This window comes from Microcaecilia unicolor, chromosome 11 (genome assembly GCF_901765095.1).
Source record: "Microcaecilia unicolor chromosome 11, aMicUni1.1, whole genome shotgun sequence".
NCBI lineage: Eukaryota > Metazoa > Chordata > Amphibia > Gymnophiona > Siphonopidae > Microcaecilia > Microcaecilia unicolor.
In genome coordinates, this window is record NC_044041.1 from 202,695,155 (window position 1) to 202,714,670 (window position 19,516).

The following is a 19,516-nucleotide window of genomic DNA, read 5'->3' on the forward strand; positions in this document are numbered from 1 at the left end:
AGGCGCGGAGCGCACACCACATGAGACATGGCATGGTAGGAAGCCAAACCTGTCACACATAAGAACATTTGGAAGTACAGCATATGCTCATGTACCAAAGCAAAGAAGGCATAAGCTGGATTCCACAACAGAAAGGGGCATTTTAGTTGGCTATGCTCCAGGACACAAAGGATATAGAATTTTGAATCTGAAAACTGGCATTGTTGGCATAAGACATGTTACATATTTTGATGAAAACAAAAGGGTTGATAAAGGCTGGATTATCCCAGATGAGCCTTATCATCCAGAATATGAAACTAGAACCATAATAGACATGCCAGTGTATATAAATGCCATACCAAGGCAGATGTCTGAAAGCAACTCATCTGTATCTAACGAGGAACAGGCAGAGGAAGCAGACACAGAAAGGATCATTGAAGAAGACAGTACAGTTGGAGAAGGGGAATCAATTGGAGAAGAACTCTCAGATTTAGAGGATGCGGAAAGGTCAGACCAACCTGTTGTCAGACGCTCATCCAGGGAAAACAAAGGTGTTCCACCCCCAAGACTGTCTTACCTAACAAAGTCAGCAGAAGCTCAAGAGCCCTTAACATGGGATGAGATTGAGAAAATGTCAGCAGAAGAAGCTGCTGAATGGCATAAAGCTGCACAAGAAGAAATTGATGCATTGGATAAAAATAATACTTGGATTCTTACAAAATTACCTCCTGGCAAGAAAGCTATAGGATGCAAATGGGTATTCAAGTTAAAAAGGAATGCACAAGGAAAAGTGGAAAGGTATAAAGCCAGATTAGTGGCAAAGGGATATCTTCAAAAATATGGAGAAGATTTTGATGAAGTGTTTGCACCTGTAGTGAAACACACGACAATCAGAACACTTCTGAGCATTGCAGTCTCAAAAGGCATGCAAGTCAAACACATTGATGTGAAAACAGCATTTCTTCACGGAGATATAACTGAAGACTTGTACATGGAACAACCAACAGGTTTCATAAATACAAAACAAAGACAGCTAGTGTGTAAATTAAACAAAGGTCTTTATGGATTAAAGCAAGGTGCAAAATGTTGGAATGAAAAATTGCATGAAATATTGACAAATTTAGGATTTAAGCAAGGTGAAGCAGATAAATGCTTGTACACTAGGTGCACAAATGGACAATATGCATACATTTTAGCTTTTGTTGATGATCTGCTCATTGCAAGCAAAAGTGAGCAAGAGTACAAGGACATTGTAAAATGTTTAAACCACAATGTTGAGATAAAAGAACTTGGTAATGTGTCATACTATCTTGGTATAGAAATTGAGAAACAAAATGATGGTTCTTATCTTCTAAGCCAGAAGCAGAAAATAAATGAGCTTATTGAAAGTTTAGGTATGCAAGATGCCCAAGTTGTAAGCACTCCCATGATCACTGATTTTCTGAAGGATGAAACAGTAAGAGAACCTTTACCAGATAACATCCAATATAGATCAGCCATAGGTAAGCTTTTATATCTAGCTACCACATACAGGGCTGATATAGCAAATGCAGTAGGAATTTTGAGCAGAAGGGTCAGCTCACCTACCAAATCAGATTGGACTGCAGTTAAAAGGATGGTAAGGTATTTAAAGGGTACCATTGATTGTAAATTAAAGATTTCAGCCAATAGTAATCCAAAACTAATATGTTACTGTGATTCAGATTGGGCAGGGGATCATTCTGATTATAAATCCACAAGTGGATATGTGTTTATGTATGGAAATGTACAAATTTCATGGGCCAGTCATAAACAAAGTATTGTGAGTTTGTCTTCTACAGAAGCTGAATATGTGGCCGCATCGGAAGCGTGCAGAGAACTGATGTGGATTGAAAAACTTTTGCTGGATTTCGGAATAGCTGAAAAGAGACCAATCCAGATAATGGAAGATAATCAGAGCTGCATCCGACTGTCACAGAATGACAAGGTTCAGTCACGCACCAAGCACATCGCAACGAAATACCACAACGTGCGAGAGTTGGTGAAAGAAGGGGTCATCAGTCTACACTATTGTCACACCAGTGAGATGACAGCTGACATCATGACCAAACCGTTACCCAGAGAACATTTTGTGAATCTGCGTATAAAGCTTGGACTTTGTATGAATAAATAATTGCATGACAGTTATGCATGAGAAGGGGTTTGTTGGAATGTAATTGTATTTTACATGCATTGACTGTCACCTATTATTTCTCTGTGATTACTCTGTGACCTCTGATGTGAATTACTTAGAGAGGTCACACTGCTATGCAACTTCCTGTGGGGGTTAGATGCAGCACATGCAGCACATGGAGCACATGGAGCTCATGATCTCTCCTAACCTGAGAGGATCTATGGTGGTGTGAGCATCCATTACCATCTAAGCACATGGAAGGAGCTGATAATACAAATGTATAGTAATATGTATATATAAGCCTGTCTGATTATAATCTAACTACAAACTGTGAGTAAACAGATGTTTTGTTACTTCAACTTTAAAGTGACTCAGCAGTGAATTATTCAGGGGTGAATGAGAGAGAGATGAAGAAAGAAATTAACATTTCTAAAGCTGAAGCTGTGTGTACTAAAATCTGCTAATTATTTACTACAAATAATCCAACAGTCTTCACACCAGAAGGCAAACCTCCTCCACTTTAAAGGAGTGTAGCACCTCTTTGTGAAATCTTTCCTGGAAGCCAGCAAAACCTGGAGACACCCCCAGGAAGATGCAAGGAAGCAAATTCTAAGCTCTCAACATTCAGGTGTGAAAGCCTGAGACTGGAGGTTGGGATGCAGAAGACATCCCTCATTCTGCGTGATGAAGGTCAGAAAACACTCCAATCTCCACGGCTCAAGAAGAAAACTCCAGAAGATGCCTGAGCCAATATGGAGCGATCAGGATCACGGTCCCTCAGTCCTGCTTGAGTTTCAGCAAAGTCCCCCCCCACCAGAAGGATGGGAGGATAAGTATACGCAAGACCCATCTCCCAATGAAAGAGGAAGGCATCCAACACTAGTCTGTCATGGGCCTGGAGCCTTTGTGATTGAGTTGAGTGGCAAAAAATTCCACCGAGGGAGTGCCGTACACTCAGGAGATCTCGTGGGCAATACCCATGTTGAATGACCACACATGCAGTTGCATGACTCTGCTGAGTCTGTCAGCCAGGCTGTTGGATTTGCCAGCCAGTTAAGTGGCCTTGAGAAGCATCCCATGCTGGAGTGCCCACTGCCTCATCCAGACAGCCTCCTGACAGTTTGTGTGATCGTCGGTGCAGTACATTGCAACCTGACTGCACTCATTCAGACAGACAAACAAGCAATTTGGCTAGACAGCCTATCTCTGAAAGCTTTTAAAGCATTCAATGGCCTATAGCTCCAGGAGGCTGATCTGAAGGTCTGAGCTGACCAAGCACCCTGGGTGTGAAGCCCATCTACATGAGCCCCCACCCCCACCTGGATGCATCTATCATCAGCACCTTCTGGGGCTAAGGAATTTGGAATGGAAGTCCCACAAACTGGTCAGATTTGTCAACTCCGGTGCTACTCGGATTATATCCGCTAGGTTCCACCCCCCCCCCCCCCCAGGCTTGGCACCATTGGGAAGCTAGGGTCCACTGGGCAGATCTCATGTGAAGATGTGCCATGGGAGTGATATGAACAGTGGAGGCTATATAGCTTAACAACATCTTCCAAGCTGTGACCTGCTGTCTGGCTCAGACCTGAGTGGCAAGAGCGATAAGAGTGTCTGTCCTCGGCACAGGGAGAAGAGCCCATGCCTACTGCATGTCTAGCAGGACTCCAGTGAACTCCAATTGCTGAACAGGATGGATATGGGATGTGGGGTAGTTTAAAATGAACCTTAGTACTCCAACACCCAAATAGTTCTCTGCATGGACTCCTGAACACCGTCCTTTGATGTGCTCTTTACCAGCCAATCATCCAGGTAGGGGAACACATGGACTCTCAGTCTGCGAAGCAACACTGCAACTACTGCAAAACACTTGGTAAAAACCTCCCCAACGCAAAGCCAAAAGGCAACACACTGGAAGTGATGTGTCCCCAGCCAAAACCAAAGATACTTCCTGCTACCTGGAAGTATCAGGATGTAAGTCCAGAGAGCATAGCCAATCGTTTCCCTGAAGCATGGGGAGAAGGGTGCCCAGGGAAACCATCCTGAACTTTTCTTTGACTAGGAATATGTTCAGGACCTTTAGGTCTAGGATGGGATGCATGATATACAACATGATATGGTTCTTATAACCCTCCAACTCCCAACTAGTGGTTCAAAGCAGGATACAAACTAATAAGTAAGAAAATGGATAATGGCATCCCCCACCTTGTTTTCTTGGGTACAAGAAGTATCTAGAATAAAACCCCAGACCTTCTTCCCCTGGTGAAATAGTCTTGACTGCACAGGCCTTTAGAAGGGCACAGAGTTCCTTGTGCTGCTTGTGCTGAGAGCTGGAGTCTCTCTTGGTGGTCACTTTGGTGGTCATTGATGCCATTGCAAGGACCAACTGAGATGGACTATTTGGAGAACTCGTCAGTCGGAGGTTGCAAGAAGCCACCTGTCTTGGAAAAAAATTCAGTCTACCCCCGCCCAGTAGGTTATCCAGAATGGTTACCTTTACTGCAGCTATGTTCTGCTGGAGTCAATCAAAAGCTTGTCCCCGGGCTTTGACTGGGGAGCTGGCTGGGCTGTTGACAAGAATGAGTGCACAGGGACTGAGCCTGCTGAGGCTGGCAAGGAGGGGAATACCTATGTCCAAGTAATAGGGACCCCTCTTCGATTTGCCCAAAAACCTCCAAGATGAGGAGGAAGGTGCAGAAGATGTCCAACAGGAGAGAGTGCCAATGGTGTCCGTATGTTTCTTGATGAGGTCAGCAACCTCTTCCACCGTGACTCCAAAATGGTTTTCTCCCCGGCACATGGCATTCACCAACCTCTGCTGGACAACAGGGTCCAAGTCACAGACACACAGCCATGAGAGTCTGTGCATCGCTATACTCTAGGCAGAGATCCTGGATGCCACATCAAAAGTGTCATAGGTGACCTCCGGCCAAGAATTTTCTACATGCCTTCTGCTGCTTGACCAACTGGTGAAGTGATTCGGCCTGCTCCTGTGGGAAAGAATCTGCCAAATCAGACATACTGTGCACCAAGTTCCGCAAATACAGGCTCGTGTAGAGCTGGTAAGATTGAATATGGGAGATGAGCATCAAGACCTGATACATCTTCCGCCCAAAAGAATCCAGGGTTCTAGCTTCTCTGCGAGAGGCCACCAAAGCACAGTTTCTAGAACTCCTGGTCCTTTTGAGTGTGGATTCCACCACCAGAGAATTATGAGGCAACTGAGGCTTGTCAAAACCTGGGGAACTCTGAATCCTATACACGGTGTCTATCTTCTTGGGCAGGGCAGGGACCAATAGAGGGGACTCCATTCTTCACCTGAACATCTTTCAGGATCCAGTGAAGAGGGTTCGTCACAGCCTCTCTAGCAGGAGATTTGTAGTACAGGACCTTGAACATCCTCCGTCTCCAAACGAATGGGAATGGCAGTCACTATTTCCCACACAAAACCTGGGAAGGAAAGGCACTCAGGTGGAGACTTCCTCCTTTCCTCTGGAGGGGTCAGATAGGATGCTATAGGACTCCTCCTTCAAGAAGTACTGTGAATCCTCAGAATCCCATGAGCGTACCTCATCAGTGCTGGTGAAAAACTCCTCATGGGAGGGCCGAGACCAAGCCTGCCTCGTAACAGAGGAGCCATTTCCTCAAGAAGGGCATTGAGGAGCGGATTCCAATCTCGACTGAGGCAAAGCTTCCTCCACCAACGTCAAGGGGATGCCCACACGGAAGGCTGTTGACACCAGTGCCACATGCGACACTGGCGTCGGAGACTTCATTGCAGGCTGAGGGCCTTGTGGGGCAGCAGGAAGTGGCACGACTGGTGAAAGCACCCCAGATGCCAATGCACACTGCTGAAAAAACCCTACCAAGAGCTCAGGGAGCATGGCCCAAATGTGCTCATTGAGAGAGGCCATTGGGAAAGGCTGTGGTGCTGGTACAGAGACAGACTGCTGAAATACCGGAGTTGAGATGGGTGCCTCGTCCTGGCTGCATGTATGGAGGGGGAGCAGTCCTCCCAGCTGACACTTCTCGGGGACTGAATCCCTTGGTGTCCCTGAGCTCCTGGCACTGCATCAAAAGGGAGAGATGCTAATGCTTCTTGTCGTTTGCCTGATGCCAGTCACTGATGCTCCTTGGTGTAGATGAGGACAATGTCGAATCCCCACATTGCCTCGGTGTCTGGTCCGATGACCTGTCCCAGGGACCCTGCACAGAGGCCGGCACTGAGGCAGGTGGAGACCCACTCAATGCATATCCACTCCCGGTGTCTGAGAGAGGCCTCTCAGCCATATGGACAGATGCAACTGATACAGACACCAAGGTTTCAGACTGGGCTCCAAAATGTAAATGGCTTATGAAAGAAGAAATCCACAGTAAAGCATCAGAGGGAAGCTTTCTAAACATAGATGGACATGGATCTAGTTTAGATAGAAAAAAGCTACCAGAGTTTCAGAAACTCCAGAAAAAAAAAAAAAAACTGACCAATATCTAGATACAATTGGCTTCCCCTCAAAATTATTTCAGTACTCCAACTGAGATAAAAGCACAATTTTTTTAACTAGTTATTTTAGACTTCACCATAATTTCAAGCTTCTCTTTTTTTCTGGTTCTGATTTCACTCTCATTTACAGAGTATTTATCTATCAAGCTTGGAAGCCTGAGAATTGTTGGGAAACTTAATTTTGGAACTGATTGGAGTAATGAAATTTAGAGTAGTGGAGCCCTTTGTGATGTATGAAGTAAGTTCCCTTTAACATGCTAGGGTGTTGAATGTTTTGCTCTGGATTTTCCAGTCTGACAAGTTAATTTACTTTTATACACATTTAAAAATATCAATTAACTAAGCTATAAAGAAGGAGTGCCAAATGATAGATTACAAAAATAAGTGAGGGAAGATGGTACTAAGAAATTTGCAGGGTGATCAGAGCAAGAATTTCTGGTTCGAGTAATGTGAAGTCTACGCTTAGGAGAAAGCTTGAAAGCAGCTTTGGGATAAGAACACAAAATGAGCTCACATAAAATGACTCTTGCTGCATGATGAGACCGCCTGTTAGTCACAGCTTAATGCAGGGGCAGTGATATGTCCAAATAATCAGCAGAATCATGAGTCATTAAGAAGGTCACGACATTTACCAGCACAGTTCTGAAGTGATGAGTATTACTGTTTGTCATACGTATTCTGAAATGCTTATAAAAACAAGATCTACTATATACCACTTTTTAGTAATAAATGATAGATCATTTTAAATTATACTTAAAATTAGAAATTTATTTTATGCAGAGAAGACTGCTATTAATCTCTAAAAACATGTGGCTGTGATTCGCCTGAACTTAAGAATGCTCTGCAACGTACAATTTAGGTATTTCAAGAAAGGTTAAAAGAAACTAACCACCCGTCTACCATCCCCATCTCTTAAAAGAAAATAAAATCATAGAAATGACCTACACTTCTTTTAAGAGTTTACTGTACCAGTGTAAATCCAGGATGACTATGCAGGACACAGAATGGGCAACCATGGTTGGGTTTTCAAGCTTTCCACAATGAGTATGTATGTATATCCATAGTGGAAGTCTTGAAAACCCAACTGGGTTGAGGCCATCAAGGACCGTGGTTGCCTATTCCTGTCCTAACCAAAGCTTAATCCATCATCACATTACACTTTGACTGTATCACAGAAAGACGGTATATCAAATCCCTTCTCCCGGAAGCAACCGGGCAAATACATTTTTAGTAAGTAACAGACAAACTGAGTTTTCCACATTACATATTGCCAGTATAATGTGCATTTTATTCACATAAACACTGAAAAAAAAAAAAAAAAACTTGTTTGCATTTTACTGACTTGGTGTAGAACCAGTAAAAGTGAATCCGTTTTTTACTGTTTCAAAATATACAAAGACTAGGGGACACAATGAAGTTACATGGAAATACATTTAAAACAAATATGAGGAAACATGTTTTTACTCAACCAATAGTTAAGCTCTGGAACTCATTGCCAGAGGATGTGGTAATAATCGCCAGCAACAATAAGTACATTTCTGAATACTCTCATTTTAATCCACTTAAACATGGCAACATAAAGGTAAGTCAAAATAATATGCCATTTGACGTTTACTTATCCTGATACGAGAGACTAGTTTTCAAGAGAACCAATTTCTTTTTGTAACTGCAAACTGCCATCTGTATATACACCAGTGGGGTGTACTTAGAAGAGTAAGTTGTCTCTGCTGAAAAAGATCGTTACCTCTCTCCTAGATTTTTGCCCAACTTCAGTCCTTAATAAAAGGAAAAGAACTGACATTTTTGCAGAACAAAAACATTTCCCAATGCTATTAACTACTTTCTGAATTTCGAAATAATGCATCCAACACACTCATCGACATCCCAAAACAGAAAGTCAAGTATCCTTAAAAGGACAGATGATTCTTTGTGTGGTCAGAGCAACAACAGAAGGTACAGAGAAGTCCTTTTCACAAGGCCTCATCCATCTGCTCGTATTCAGAGGCACAGCCCTTGCAGCTCTTAAAAATAAATTCCATCACTTCTTCTGGAAAACAGGCAGGTTACCCATTTGAAAAGGATGAAAACGGATCTAAAAATAAATCAAACTGAATAATGACTTTCTTGCTAAACTCCACAGATCTGAACTTTTCTCCTCCAGGGAATCAGATGAATGAATTCCTCCAAGGCTGAATAATGCTGGCTTTACTTCCTAACCATCCTTCACTCACCACAACCAGTACAAATCAAGCATTATACTAAATTCTATTTGGTGGCTTCTATCAGTCTTAATCCTTTTCTGAACAACCAACTACCCAGATAGATTTTCAGGATATCAGTTACTATGTTTATGAGAGAGATTTGCATAGCTTCTTCACTCACTTTGATCCTGCAAATTAAGGCAACCATTAAGTGTTCCCTTTTTTTGGCCATGGCGTAATTGCCTTCATGCATATATGTTGTTGGAGCACAGATGAGCAAAGGTGTCTTTTAGAAGGAAACAACTTTTTTTTGAAGGTCTGGGATGGGTACACCCATTCTTTCTCTCATAAAGCCATCAATAGAAATCAAACAAAATAAAACATGGAAAAGAAAATAAGATGATACCTTTTTTATTGGACATAACTTAATACATTTCTTGATTAGCTTTCGAAGGTTGCCCTTCTTCGTAAGATCGGAAATGATGAAGAGTGGACTAACACCTTAAGAGTGGACTAACACGGCTACCACACTCCTCTTCTCATAAAGCCAGAAATCTTGTTCCTAATCCGCTTTTAGTGCTCTCTTTTGTGGGGGGAGGTGTTTTGCCCGTGCAACAAGTGCTATGTGAATGTTGAAAGAGAAGGATTAGGGGAAGACGACAAGGATTTCTTTTTTTTCTGTCTTCGTATATAGTAGTCTTGTTTGGATAGCGAGTTGGTCTTGGCAAAATTATATTGGTTTTGGAAGTTATAATATAGGTCAGGGAGAAGGGGGTATAATTACTTCATATGAGGTGCACAATTTGAGGGTTCTCTAGTAGAATATGAATCATATGCACTGGGTACAAACAAGGTTGCTGTCATTTTCTGTTTAGGAATATGCGTTGCTATCTTTCTTGGTGACCCGGAATTAACACTGTTCAAACGTACTGGGATAGAGGATGGGAGGGAGGGTATCGGAATGGAATGATGTTATCTTTTGAAAACATTGAACACTTTTGTATGTTTGACTGCATCTTTGTGTTCAACAAAATCGTTCAACACAAAGAACTGCTTCTAATGACCTGTGGTAGCTACAAAACGTATTTATTTAGTTGGACCTGATATACCACCTAAGGCTAACGGGTAGATCCAAGCGGTGTACAATAAAAATTAAAATAAAGAAATCAGAAAAGAACTCCAATAAATCTGGCAGGAAAGAGTATTCATTCATTCACTTACAGAAATAGAATATAGAAAAGAAGGTTGGGAGCAGCAAAGGAATTAAGGGAAAAGGACAGCAGGGAAATTAAGAGTGAGAAAAGGAAAGTTGTAGGCCATAGCAGCAGAAACTCTTAAGTGTCATTAAATGCCTGGCGGAAAAGCCAGCTTTTCATAGCAGGTTTAAATTTTTTTAAATGAAGATTTTGGCTGGGATTTCAAGTGGCAGCAAGTTCCAATAGAATGGGGCAACAAAGTAAAATGCACAGCACCTAGTAGATTCAAGTATGACCTGTTTAGGGTTGGGAAGGGTCAAACGATAATCATTTAAAGAACGGAGCAATCGCATAGGAAAATATGGAATGCTAAGATTAAAAACTGGCTGGGTGTGCCTCCAGGAGAGGATTGGAAAATACTGTTGAATCATACATAGCAGCTAGACTCTTCACAAAGTCTGTCTCTTAGCTCACTTGCTTCCTCATTTTACTGCTGAGTTTCTTTGATCCGTTAGTTGTACAATTTAAGAATAAAAATGCAAATCTAAACCATACATTTTTCTGGAAAAAAAAGTTAAAGAATGCTTTGTAAACTTGGATATTAGAGCAATTGTAGATGATTTAAAGTGATGAGATTACAGCAGGTAAACAATGTTAGAGTTAATTGCTGGGCAGACTTATACGGTCTGTGCCAGAGCCGGTGGTGGGACGCAGGGCTAGTGCTGGGCAGACTTATACGGTCTGTGCCAGAGCCGGTGGTGGGGCTGGTGGATGGGAGGCGGGGATAGTGCTGGGCAGACTTACACGGTCTGTGCCAGAGCCGGTGGTGGGAGGCGGGACTGGTGGTTGGGAGGCGGGGATAGTGCTGGGCAGACTTACACGGCCTTGAAGAGGACAGGTACAAATCAAGGTAAGGTATACACAAAAAGTAGCACATGTGAGTTTATCTTGTTGGGCAGACTGGATGGACCGTGCAGGTCTTTTTCTGCCGTCATCTTCTATGTTACTATGTAATTATTTCTATCCCACATTTTCCCACCCATTAGCAGGCTCAATGTGGCTTACATAATACCGTAAAAGGCGATCGCCAAGTCCGGTAGATGTTAAACAAATACAAATAAGGGTTAGATAAGGTTAGAGTAAACAGGTACAAAAAGGGACAAGGAAATCAAGGAATATATAATGTCCAATGCGATGTAAGGTATTGATGCATTGCAGAGTTGAGGCATTTAATTAGGGCCAGTAGGGTAGGCCTTGCAAAACAGATAGGTCTTTAATGATTGCGTGAAGTTTTGATGGTCATGAATCACTTTCACACTCTTTCATAGTGCATTCCACATGTTGTGTACTTAAGTAAGAAAAATTGGATGCATAGGTTGATTTGTATCTGAGTCCAATGCAGCTTGGATAGTGGAGGTTCAAATAAGTACGTGATGCTCTGGTTCTGTTTCTGGTCGAAAGATCTATCAAGTCAATCATGTATCCTGGGGCATCACCGTAGACAATCTTGTGGCCCAAAGAGCAGATTTTGAAGGTAATGCGTTCCTTGATTTGGAGCCAGTGCAGTTTTAATCAGAGAGGTTTAGCGCTATCGAATCGTGTTTTATCGAATATCAGCCTGGCAGCTGTGTTTTGGGCTGTCTGGAGTTTCTTCATAAGCTGTACTTTACATCCCGCATATAATCCATTGCAGTAATTAAAAGATGTAATATGATTAATAAAATAAGATCATTTTCAGAATGGTTTTAATGGTGATGTATTTCTATTGTTTTGAACTGTAATTTATACAGAAACAGAGAAAAATGAAGGCAGATAAAGATCTTATGGTATGGCCTGTCCTGTCGGTCGGTCCATCCATGCCATCTGGATGAAAAGTACAGCAGAATGGCTTATGAAGATACAAATACACCCTTAGATATCCTATGTATTTGTCCCAAGCTTTCTTAAATTCAGTTACAGCTTTCGTCTTCACCACGTCCACCAGGAGGCTGTTCTATGAATTCACCACCTTTTACATGAAGTAGCATTTCTTCAGGTTACTTCTGAGTCTATCCCATGCCATCTCGTTCCACAGCTTCCTTTCAAGTTTAAAGAGATTTGCCTCCTCTGTATTTATGCCATGTAGGTATTTAAATGTCTCTATCATCTCTCTCCTCTCCTGCCATTCTTTCATAGTACACATATTGAGATCTTTAAGTCTGTCCCCATATGCTTTATGAAGAAAACCACCGACCATTTTAGTAGCCACCCTCTGGACTGACTCCGTCCTGTTTATATCTTTTTGAAAATCTGGTCTCCAGACTTGTAAACAATATTCTAAATGAGGTCTCACCAGAGTTTTATACGGGGGCATCAACACCTTCTTTCCCTACAGGTCATTCCTCTCCCTATGCACCCAAGCATCCTAGCTTTCACTGTCACCTTTTCTATTGTTTGGCCCCCTTAAGATCATCATGTACGGTCACACTTTGGTCACGCCCCTCTTTTGTACGCAAAAGGGAGTTTCTCCCCCTAAACCGTACCATTCTCTGAGTTGACCCTCCTCTCAGTTTGGAAGACCTTTCTGAAACTGTGCCTTGGGAGCTCTTGATTTGAACATATGCCACTGGTGCCTTGAATCAGCCTTCACAGATTCATCCTGTTATAGCCGGCTTCTCAGTTTTGACCAGCTCTGAATCCAGGTCTCCTGTATGGCTGGTCAATTTCTAAAGCAGGTTGACAAAAACCTTGCTCAGCTTGTTTCCAGCAAACAAGTGTAGCAGGATATTGGCTTGACTCATATTTCCATTTTGATAACATCTAACTTATGAAGTTCACAAAATTATCCAATACCCTGAATTTTAATTCTATATAAAGGTAGCATCAAATTAAGTGTTGATTTTCTTCATAAGCCAACTACTGTACTTTTCTTCCTTGTAATATGTAAGCACCTCTGTTACATTTACTAAGCCCTCATGGTATACTTGGCATGCTTAGATCACGGTAAAGTGTCAAAGAAATGCTAGATCATGAATAGAGATGTTTAGGACGGCGCTTCTTTGTTTAACACTTCAAACTGGACATGACCCCATAAGATGGCCAACAAAAAGACTTATACTCCCATCCCATTCTCCCAAAACAGAGAAGCAATGGAAACAACTACCCCATCTGCAAGATCCTTTGAACACCTCACAGCCATTTGTAAATAAGACAAGGGACTGTATGCAATAATTATCTCTACTAGAAACTTGCCTAAAAGTTTAAAAGTCTATAAACTGATACTAGCTTGGATTATTTGACTTAAAGCTAGGAGACTACCTATCCAGATTTCAAAACTTGAGAATTTTTTTTTTTTGCTTACTGCTTATGAAAAACCCTAAAAAATTGCGATATGAATACATTTAATTTAGAAGTCTATTTCTTAGGTCCTTTAAAAAACTTGATCACGTGTTGAGTAAAGACTTGGAAAATACTGTGCTTAAAAAAATAAAACCTCATTAATATGAATGGATAGGTTTAAATTTAATAGATGCTTGGTAGAAAGGAGCAGAGAAATAGCTTCTCTCTAGACTTAACATACAAAAATTAGATGCCATCTTAGACTAGCTCAACATGTAAAAGTGTGAAACGGAAGATTTTAATAGGCTCAGCTTATGGCAACAATCAACTTCACGGCAGTATCAAGCTGGACAAATAGTCTTTTCCATAGAAACACCAAACCTTGACTGAAGAGCCGAGGCTCAAAAGTTCCCGTTAAAGACAGTGTGCGTTTAGATCCACAGTAGAAGTTACTGATTTTGAAATAGTGAGCGATGCTCAAAGGAAAAAAAAACGCATGCAAATGAGATTCACGTAAATTCAGCAAGCAGTTCTGTAAGGAAAGCACCTAGCACATATGCAGGACAGTCTCACAGAAAGCGTCCATGTTCTGTGCATGCCCAGGAATCACACTGTTGTACTCTTCTCCCCTGAAGGACTTGCTGGATCCACTGTCCCCATGTCTCCTTTCCCCCTGCAGCGCTCCTGATGCTGGCTCCACCTTCCTCCTGCAGCTTATCTGCCTTCCCTCAGGCTGCCTCCCCCCCCCCCCCCCCAAATGATTCCACCTGCAAATCTTGCTGAAAGCACACCCTCCCTGCTGACATCATAGGGGTTTTCCCCAGTCCATTGGCCGTATGCTTGTATTTTCACCCTACCCCCCCCCCCAGCTGACATCATAGGGGTTTTCCCCAGCCCATTGGCCGTATGCTTGTATTTTCACCCTACCCCCCACCCCCAGCTGACATCATAAGGGTTTTCGAGCAGATTGGCTATCTGCTTGTTTCTGCCCTTAGGTGTTCTCTGCTCTCCCACACTCATTTCCTATTAACAATAAAAATCTCCTCCTTGCTGCAAGCCACCTCCCCCCCCTCCAAGCTGACATCATAGGGGCTTTCCCCAGCTAACTGGCTGTCTGCTTGTTTCTCCACCCCCTAGGCTGTTCTCTGCTCTCAGACAAGTTTTGCTATTGAAAAACGCAAGCAGAGTGTTCCTCCCTTAAGTCCCCCTCACACAACAGCAGCTCCAGACCTGCAGGAAACTTTTTCACCTTAAAAAGGTTGGTGCTCATTTCTGCGCATCGCATGGAATGCTTATTTTAATACATTTGCACTGGATTATCGCTAGCAGCTATGGCAAACAGTAAGTCACACACAACCCCTTTGTGCATTAGATACTAAATAACGTTTGCTTTAGACCAGCTCCAACCGGACTAAAGCAAACGCTGGAAGCACAGTAAACTTTGTGAATTGAGGCCTGAATGAACGTCTCAATATATTTTACACCCACTAGTGTTCATAGAAAATACATCTACAAAATCATCCCCCTCCCTTAAAGAACACACACATTTTAACAAAACTGGTTTCCTGTACAACAGCACCATTCAGTCTAGGGCAGAAAGGCCCCACAGCTGAATATAGCCTGAATCCATTATTGCTTGAAGAGGCACAACTGGTGACTCATGGTTTTGCTTTTTATTATTTGATCTAACATTACTATCCAACACCCCCCCCCCCCCCATGATTGGGCTCCATTCCATACAAAGAATTTCCTTTCACCAGGCTTCAAATCTGCTGGATTACTATATTAAAAAGAAAGCCATAATAACAACAGTGAACATACTTTCCAGCACTACTGAAAAGGTGTGAGCTACATTCAAATCCAGGAGTTAAAGTGATCCAAACCCCCTGCCCAACCCTAGACACAACTGAAGTTCTGTCCTGTTTCTTGTTGTCATGAATATTCATTACTCCCAACTAGTCAATGCAACCAAAACCAATAGAGTGATGTCTCAAAAGTAACCGTGAAATGCTGACAAGTATTCCCTTTAAATATCCATATTTTAAGTACTATGGACTGGGATCCCTTTCTGTTGCACTTCTGGATATGAACTTTCCTTCACATCTGTGCTGCAGAGATCCTGAAGCCACTTGGTGTACAAAGTTCACACTGGGCCCTAATTCTACACATGGTGCTCAAAATTGCGCATGCAAACATGGACACATACAATTTGGTTAATGAGCCAATTAGCACCAGTAATTGGGCATTAATCAGCACTAATTAAAATTCACAAACATTTCCTGGAATTTACGTGCTTTTTTACAGAATAAGAGAGATTTAGGCCTAAGAATTAACACTAGGTTTTACCTGGTGTAAATCCTCACATCTGGCGCCAAACACTATTCTAATAATTGCGTCCGAGTGTCATTTATAGAATAGCGCCAATTGGAGGAGTGGCCTAGTGGTTAAAGCGCTGGTCTTGACATCTAGAGGTGGTTGGTTCAAATACTGCTGCTGCTCCTTGTGATCTTGGACAAGTCACTTAACCCTCCATTGTCTCAGGTACAAACTTAGATTGTGAGCCCTCCTTGGACAGAGAAATATCCAGAGTACCTGAATGTAACTCACCTTGAGATTCTACTGAAAAAGGTGTGAATGAAATCCAAATTTAAGAAAATATAAACATTTTGGTTGGCCTAATAAAGGACCACAAACCCCAAAAAGCTTTTTTTGTCTTCACAGAACCAATATGACAAATATTGCAAGTCAGTAACATAACTGGAAAGGTTAACCTTCTATCTGTAATCTATACAGGAAACCACCTAAAAACATATGCTGAAAAAGCAGCATGATACTTGTTATGAATGCAGAAGAGGAATGGAAATCTCAGCAGAAATTTCCCCAGGAAACCACTTTCAACAAAAGTGGACAAAATATTTTACCTCCTCCCACACACAGCTTGTTATACCACAAGTGCTACACTACACAAGAACAGAACAACAACTTGCCCATACATTTGTACTGCCAAAATCTACCCAGAACAAATTCCTAGTCTGACATTGTCTTCATCTGAACACTTAGAATTATGAAACTTCTGAAGTTGGGTAACAATATTTAGCCTTACGTACACTTTACAGACACATGTCTACAACAGTTTATGTGCAGAAGAAAATACATTCCTAAACAATCACAGAAAACAAAAACACAGATACAAACTGCTAGTTTGGGAAATTAAGAACAGTAAGACAAATCTGTTTCTGTCCGACTGTTCTGTACAGTTTCCAAGAATTCTGGTTTTGCATTATTTCCAGTAACTAAGCCCAAGTTCCTCAAGAAATCTCAAGCACAACAATTTACAAACAAGTGGCAACTGGCACCACATCCCTCTTATTTTGACAGCTGCCCACCAGAAATAATTCTCAGACCATTAAAAGCTTAATTCTTAAAGATATAAAGCATAATCATAATAATCAAAATACAGATTTATAGACTTCCTGACTAAACTTCAAAGCAGATCAAAATTCAACATACTGAAATAAGTCAGGTTAAAAAAAAAACCTCACACAAACTAAATTACAATAAAACTTGTAAACAGTATCACACATGAACAAACAATTGTTTAGCTACTTCTTAAGTGCTTGCAGATGAACATCAAATTGCAAACAGAACTGGTGTCAAGCTCAAAAACTGCATGTGTACACAAATTGACGAGTCACAAAAAAAAACAAAACACACGATGTGCCATGATGGACCAGACCAATGGTCCACCAGGCTCAGTGCCCTGTCTCATGACACTTAGAAGTACACAGAGAATCCCTTGCCTGTTGCTCGTCCTATTCCATCAGGGTTGACACAAAGGTTTTAGGTGCCCTAGGTAAATCCTCAGTTTTCTATCACCCCAGTTAACTTTTAAACCCTTTGGCCCTCTCAACAATCATGAACCACTAATAGTTTCTGGAATCCAACAGATTACAGGACTCAAGGCAAAATAGGTTCACTAGAGACAGGTCTTGCCAGACAAATCTGATAAATTTCTTTGACTGTTGACTGGGTGACCAGAGCTGATCGCGGAAGACAACTAGATGTGGAGTATTTCGATTTTAGAATAGCTTTGACACAGTTCCACATAGACTAATAAATAAATATGGGCCCTAAAGTGACCAACTGGGTTAGGAACTGGTTGAGTTTGTACAAATAAAATATATTTATATACATATATCTATGCCTATTCTTCATGTTTCATTTCTCACATTAAAAATGTATATTTATACTGTGTTATTACACACAAATAAACCTTGCTTTTCTCATTTACAAAGTACTAACCTATCACTGAGCAACAACAGCAGGGCCAGCTAGCTAGTACATTATAAAGCACAAAACCATACATACAGACTTTTTCCTAATAATACTGAAGTGACTCTTTAGTGTCTTTACGACTTGTTTCCTTGCTTTGTATTTTGCTTTGTAGATGAGGGGATGCAAATACTACTACTTAACATTTCTAGAGCGCTACTAGGGTTACGCAGCGCTGTACAAATTAACAAAAAAGGACGGTCCCTACTCAAAGGAGCTAAGCATTCGCTCTGCAACTCTCAACACTGGAAACAATATTAAACATTTACATATAAGAGTTATAGGCTCCTTTAAATAAGTTTTATTTATTGTTTGCACTGAAGTGATTATGCCAAATTTAACTACCTCAAAGCCATTTATTTATAAAATGTATTGCCCACCTCTACCTAGACAGATCACAAAGTTTACCATTACTGTTTTGCACCAGATCCTACTTTCTCTGGCAACAAATTCCAAAGTTCAATTAAACACTGAGTGAAGAAACAAATCAGAGAAAATATTTCTTCTCTCAATGTAACTCTGGAATTTGTTACCAAAGGATGTGGTAAAAGCAGATAGCTTGGCAGGGTTTAAAAAAAGGTTTGGATAACTTCCTAAAAGAAAATCCACTTGGGGGAAACCTACAGCTTATTTCTAGGATAAACAGCATATGATCTATTTTACTGTTTCGGGATCTTGCCAGGTAACCAGGATTGGCCACTGTAGGAAACAGGATACTGGGCTTCATATGGACCTCGGGTCTGTCCCAGTATGGCAACACTTATGTTCCACTAAGAACTTCTGCCCCCCCCCCCCCCCTCATCGTTCCTGAATCAGTTATTCTATGCAGTCACTTACGGCATCTAGAAATTTAATCTCCCCGCCACATGCTAATGATACATTTGCTATATATTTACAAAGTGAATACTGGAATAACTGAGCTGTCCCATACTATTAAGCTACCATTTTTGTCCATCCTGATATGGGAAATATGTAGTCTCTCCTCCACCCCACCCCTTGCTTTATTCATCTCCATCATGCACAGAATTTCTATTCCAGAGAATGCAGAGTGCAAGTTCTTGCAAAATGTGTACCCTAGTTGACTCAATAGCATCCAGTGCCACGCCACAGTTGCTTCCATCAGTTGTCATTGAAATATTCATGCACTTGCATTGCAGTCATCCTTTTTTTTTTAAAGATGTTTGCAAGATGCCTAGAATTTAGCACTAGATACACTACAGCCATCCGGTATATATTTGCACAGAGACTTTTTTGCACAACACACATAGGACGGAGGCAACTTTTGCAAACGCCTGGCAACAGGGCAGGCGAGGTCACGTGAACCCCCGGGAAGGAAGCAGAGACTGGCCTGAAATACCCACCTGCGCTGCCGATTTCCATTCATGGAGGTCGGTGTCCGGTCCTTCTCCGGGTCCCCGTCAGAAAGTCTTCCGCTCCTCCTGGCGGAGGGAGGGGGGGGAGGGGTGGGGGAGCCGTTAAACCGCCAACGCGCGCGCCCCCTCCCCTCCTGGTGCGGGGGGGGTGGGGGTTACCTAGGGCTGGGCACGAGCTCCAGCTCCGCACTCTTCCTCCGCCGCGTTTGCCAAAAACACGGAGACCCCGGCGTTAACCAGCGCTGAACTACGAAAAGACCTCCCTCCCTCCCTCCCCCGGCCTGCCAGGAAATGACGTCACTTCCCGCCTCCTTCCTGATTCAGGGAGCTTCCCGAAGCCCCTGCCTGGAATGGTCGAGAGGCGCTGACGTCACAATGCTGCGGGGAGGGAGGGAGGCTGGGCCTGGCGCGCGCGCGCTCTCGCTGGTTCGTCTGGCCATTCATTATTTCCTGCTGCTGCTGCTGCT

The 19,516-nt window shown here is 42.2% G+C and overlaps 1 protein-coding gene across 1 annotated transcript in view; it reads right to left on the reverse strand.

Moving 5' to 3' along the window:
* AGO3 (argonaute RISC catalytic component 3) overlaps positions 1 to 19,107 on the reverse strand; it is a 61,518-nt gene extending 42,411 nt beyond the window's left edge. The window contains exon 1 of the mRNA XM_030220219.1: positions 19,038 to 19,107. Within this exon, the coding sequence (XP_030076079.1) occupies positions 19,038 to 19,056 (19 nt within the window). The 5' untranslated portion in view covers positions 19,057 to 19,107. The remainder of the gene's footprint in view (positions 1 to 19,037) is intronic.
* Positions 19,108 to 19,516: the final 409 nt, after the last annotated feature.